This window comes from Montipora capricornis, chromosome 1, assembly GCF_036669925.1.
Source record: "Montipora capricornis isolate CH-2021 chromosome 1, ASM3666992v2, whole genome shotgun sequence".
NCBI classification, from domain to species: Eukaryota; Metazoa; Cnidaria; class Anthozoa; order Scleractinia; family Acroporidae; genus Montipora; species Montipora capricornis.
In genome coordinates this window covers 51,051,227-51,056,226 of record NC_090883.1, presented here as the reverse complement: position 1 = coordinate 51,056,226, position 5,000 = coordinate 51,051,227, and the positions used below count along the sequence as shown (strand labels likewise).

Here is a 5,000-nt window from a genome sequence, read left to right as displayed (position 1 = left end):
AACAGCACACAGACGGACTATCATGAGCGATGTGTCATATTATTTTATTGAGGTATGACCATTAATTTTTTACCTTGGTATTCCTACATGGTTGCGAAGACGTCACGTACACTGGCATGGTATTGCGAGCAGGGTTGCTCCAGTGGTAAAAACCCTCACTTTCGATCAATGTTACCCCGGTCACATTTCCAGTGGGCTGAATTTCAAAGTTCTCTTTTTTGTTCTCCACATGACAACTACAGGACTTTCTTTGACTTAGTTCCTAATGTTTATTTACAAAGCACTTACATCTATTTAAAGCCACTCAAAGAATTGTAACCATGCGGTTTTTTTTTCTTATAAAATAAGACATTGATGTGCAAAAATTCTTTAAAATCCTCATTTTTAAAAATTCAATATCGTGTCAAAAATCAGTATCACAGGAAACTTTTCAATCGCCAACCATCACGAGTACCGTATCTTCTCGATTAAACGCCGGCCTCGAAAAAACGCCTAGTCAAAACTGCCGATTTTTCAATAAACGCCAGGGGCGTTTAATCGGAGCCCCGGCGTTTGATTGGAGTCCCGGCGTTTATTCGGGGTCAAGGTCAAACACAAACGAGGAGGACGTTAGCGACATTGCCGTTTATAAACTCATATCATTTACTACTTGTCCTACATCATTCATATATTGTTTATGTGCTGTTTGTTAGTGATACAGATCTTGATTGCAACATGGTACACGTGCCGCATGTACGGTACCATAATACTGTAACTTCGGGTAATCCAGGGAAAAATCGTCCAGCACTTACAAACTGCTCTTAGGTTTCCAAGGATCGGTAATAATAAATCAACCTGGAAAAATGGCAGAAAATTGCATTTCATTAATAAACACCGGACCCCGATTAAACGCCGGCCTCGAAAAAACGCCGGGTCAAAACTGCTGATTTTTAATTAAACGCCGGGGGCGTTTTATCGAGAAAATACGGTAAGTTTCAATCAGATATATAATCTTAACGATGAGTCAATTTTAACCAAATTTGGGCACAGTTCGGTTACAGAACGCACGAAGTTAATTGAGAGAGATTGATACCGATATCTCAGTGCCAAATAACGCAGTCCTCGACAACGTTCAGCAATCTGGCAAATCACATCCTCAACTGGTGAAGGAAAACACTCTTGATAGTCAAAAAATGTTAAGTTTCTGCAATGTGTAGCGACAAGGTTCAATACGGCGACTGTTCCTCGACCCTTCCGAACCAAGCCGATTTCCAACCCTTCCAGGAAGGGCATCTTCGACAAAAATTGTTCCATGCCACCATCAGTGATCCGTTTGGTATTTCGAAGATTTATGTGCTTTAAACTATAACATGAGTTTGCAATTGCAATTAGTCCAGTGTCCGTTACCTTCTTGCACCCCTCGATGCTTAGATAGTTCAAACATCGACTTTGTTCAGCTAACTCGCCGAGGACGGTGTCCGTAACCCATAGGCAACCACTGATGTCGAGCTCACGCAACAGCTTAAGGCGTCGTACCACCGAGCACAGGCCCCGACTGAGTATCAGCGAACACTTCGACATCCCGAGAACCTCCATATAAGGGCAATGGTATGCAATCATTTCCATTGCGGGACTAGTGATTCGGCTTCGATCGGAGATGTACAATTTTCGAAGCTTCTGGCACTGCCGAGCTATGTGAAACAGGCTGATGTTTGTAATGCGTAAACACGCTGGCCCTGATAAGTCTATATGTGTGATGACGGAAGGTCTGATCCGAGAGACTAAACAAATTACGTTTTTGTCACGAACGCTCGTATTACAAAACGAGAAATCAATCTTACGCCATAAGCTTGGATCCAGGCTTACGCGGCGCCATTGCTGACACACTCTTGACATGCGCGTTAAATCTTTGATGGCCAGGTGCAAAAATATTTTCAACAATAAAGCGTCCGGCAAATGAAGACATGTCCCTGTATCTTTCCCATGATGAAGTTGATCCAGGGCCAAGTTTTCTCGGAAGCTGTCAAAACAAACAATGAAGAATTGCAAAATGTCATGATTCAATAAAATAAAGAAACGGATGTTGCCAAGGTAAAGATTTTCACAATTTTTGAAAGAGTGTGATATTAGCGGACACTGCAGTGTGCATTCAGAGAGTTTTGCACTACATTTAACTCGGCAATAAAAAACACCCGCAAAGAGGAATAACATTAAGCTAAACTGGCCAAGAAGTGAGGTACTGGCTGACATATGACTTCGACAAAACATTGTCTCATTATTTTTAAAGAAGAATATCGTTGTCCAGATGTCAAGACTTATTGACTTACACTCTGGATAACAACCTGGTGGCTGACTTCTTTATTTTCATTTTATTCGAGAATATGCATCGAGGAAAAAAATGTGGAGTTTTTTTTTAATCTCAGAAGAAACCATACTGCTGATAACTTGGTTGCGAGGGTAAAATTGTAGAGAAAAAGAAACATTCACTGTATGGAATTAAGAGTCAGAGATTATGCAAATAACTTCTATTACTCCTCTATTCAGCTGCATGATTTTAAAAAAGTACGTTGTTTTATTACTGGCTTCATAAATGCTAAAAATTAATGAAGCACAAGATGTTCTGAAGACTATTTCAAATTCAAATGAACTCCTGGAATCAAGAAATAGTACTTATCTACCTCGCATGGCTGCGATGTTGTACTGAAACGCGTCGCGCGGCAGAAGAATGATAAAATATTTACATTGTTTGATCTCAAACTGCTGCTGACATATCAGTAGAATTTTGAAGAATATAAACAACAGGTTGTATTCAATATTTTGCGCAATTCCTGCTGTCCAAGTATGTAAATAGTTGACACTTTTGTTTGCAAGCCGAAGTTTTTCCTTTTTTTGATCATCGCCGCGAAAGCTGTTTGGAAAGAGGAAAATTCTTACTTTCTGTACCGAAGTACTAATTTCATGCAACAGAAAGAGAAAATATGTGCTCCTCGAGAGAAAACGCAATCGAATAGAATTGACAGTTTTTTTTTCCTGTGAACAACTTAATTGAGCCCAATAATCACTAAACAGTGTTCACAGCGAGGATACAGCGGCAGAGACGCCTGAGTTTCAAAGTGGACCGATTTTTTAGTTTCGTTGTTGCACTTTTGTCACGCCATATTTGATCAGTTTTAATTACGATTCTCCGTTTTCATGTTCTTCATGGTCTTTTAAGCGATAAAAATGTTTTTCCATGATTTACTGTAGACTGAAAATCATGCAAATTTGAGAGCAATGAAGAAGATAAACCCATGCAGAGTCACGTGTGAAACTGATTGGTGAAGGCAAATTTTTCGAGTTAAATTTTAGAACTCCGTACGTTGCATCTCTAATGGACTTTATATTATTAAAAATTATTACATTTTCACTACGACGACGTTGTTCCGGTTTTTTAGTGTCAAATATAAGAAGCTGTCTAGTCTCTAATCCTTAAATTTCCTTCAATCTTTAAGCTTACCTATTTTCATCCGAAGAACGTTTTTTAAGAAGAAAGGAAAAATATGATGGAAGCGCTGATGAAGGACGACGAGGGAAGGAAAACGTGGATCCCATAACGTGATAACGATTCCGCCTTCAGTCTACAAAACATAAATCACCTGCAAACAACCGCAACTGGTCTTTTTCCTCCTTCGCGCTATTCCAGGATTCAAGGATTACTTCTATTGGGCGGTTGAAAAATTGTTGTCATTCATGGAAAGCGTGCAAATAAAAAGCCATATTCTATTTATACGGTCACGTGGTTATTGTTTCTATGGTGACCTCGGGGTTGCGCACATGTGCTGCCAGGACTTTGCAAGAAAATTAAATCTCTGTATGGACTTACGGCTTGGGTTAATTAGAACAAGCGTCTATTTGAATAATTACTGTTTCTCGCAACAAGATCTCGTTCAAAAGAGTTTCCATATCATACTGGACACCCGTAGACTGGCCCTTTTCTATTGTAGATGAAAGTAATTGCTATTGCACTTTTCGTAAGAATTATGAGAATTTTGTGGTAAAGAGGTTTTGGCGAGCTTATGAGTAGGTCTCAACGCTTTTAGCGACCGTGTTTTTGGAGGGCGAGAAATATGTACGATGGGGTTCGAAAACGCCGGTCAACGTGCTCCGAGGCGATCTCCGTACGAATAGAAATTCCAGTTTAAAAATTGATCTCGCGAATTAGAAGAAAATCGTTTTTTCGGTTTCCGCTCGTGACCAATCGCGTTAAAGAGTTACGCACCGGTATGACGCAAACACTGGATCCGATACATTGTAACAAATGGAGCAATTCAACGAAATTTTCAGTTGATCCGATAGTGGGAAACCGAAGTTCCTGACGTTAGGATTAGGGCAATCTCCCAATGTATTTTGAAACTTCGTCCGAAAATGCTGTCCCATTCCAATTCGTTATCCGGAATTTTTGGTCGCCGGAAAGCAACCTCGACTTTCTGAGTTCCCTGGCTATTTTCCCATGCCCCTCACACCTAAGCACCTCCGTCTTCGACTAATTATCCTTCCGGTCTTATATTCTCCCCCACTCCCCTCAGTCGCCCTTCTACACACCAACCAGTGGCCCCAACACCTGCTCACCCAACAATTAGCATTTTCATTAATTACAACAAGACCATCACAGAACCAAATGTTCATGCATTCAAAGAGCTTCTTATTTCATGTAAATGCAATTGCATTCACAAGTCAAGCCCACCACGTTCAAAAGTAACACGACGCGGAACACGCAGATGAAGTAACGGGGCATGCCAAAAAACTAATGGGCAGCCGGATTTCTATCCACCATGAGAAACAATCAGAAATTCCAGAATGGGAGCTGCGTCTGTCTGGGTATGTAGAGGTCGCCTACTAAAGGTTCAATTCTATAACCTGTATTTCAAGCAACGAATCGATGGCGTTAACTATCTTTTATTTATGAATTTCTTGGTTTACGTTTTGCGATTTTACTTTGTACAGATGTTAAACTAGATTCTACTTTTATCTCCTATCGGGCA

The 5,000-nt window shown here is 40.3% G+C and overlaps 2 protein-coding genes across 10 annotated transcripts in view; one reads left to right on the top strand and one right to left on the bottom strand.

Moving 5' to 3' along the window:
• Nucleotides 1–31: 31 nt before the first annotated feature.
• The window catches only part of LOC138047715 (F-box/LRR-repeat protein 2-like), a 12,605-nt gene continuing 7,636 nt past the window's right edge, over nt 32–5,000 (bottom strand). For 7 of the 9 annotated variants that reach the window (XM_068894559.1, XM_068894558.1, XM_068894555.1 and 4 more), the window contains one exon: nt 32–1,999. In XM_068894559.1, the coding sequence (XP_068750660.1) occupies nt 979–1,875 (897 nt within the window). In that variant the 5' untranslated portion in view covers nt 1,876–1,999 and the 3' untranslated portion in view covers nt 32–978. Of the gene's footprint in view, nt 2,000–3,475; nt 3,967–5,000 lie in introns of those variants that run through there. The other 2 variants (XM_068894560.1, XM_068894553.1) reach the window with 2 other exon arrangements.
• Nucleotides 4,632–5,000, top strand: part of LOC138047812 (F-box/LRR-repeat protein 20-like) — an 11,461-nt gene continuing 11,092 nt past the window's right edge. Inside the window, exon 1 of the mRNA XM_068894563.1 lies at nt 4,632–4,836. Coding sequence (XP_068750664.1) covers nt 4,766–4,836 — 71 coding nt within the window. The 5' untranslated portion in view covers nt 4,632–4,765. The remainder of the gene's footprint in view (nt 4,837–5,000) is intronic.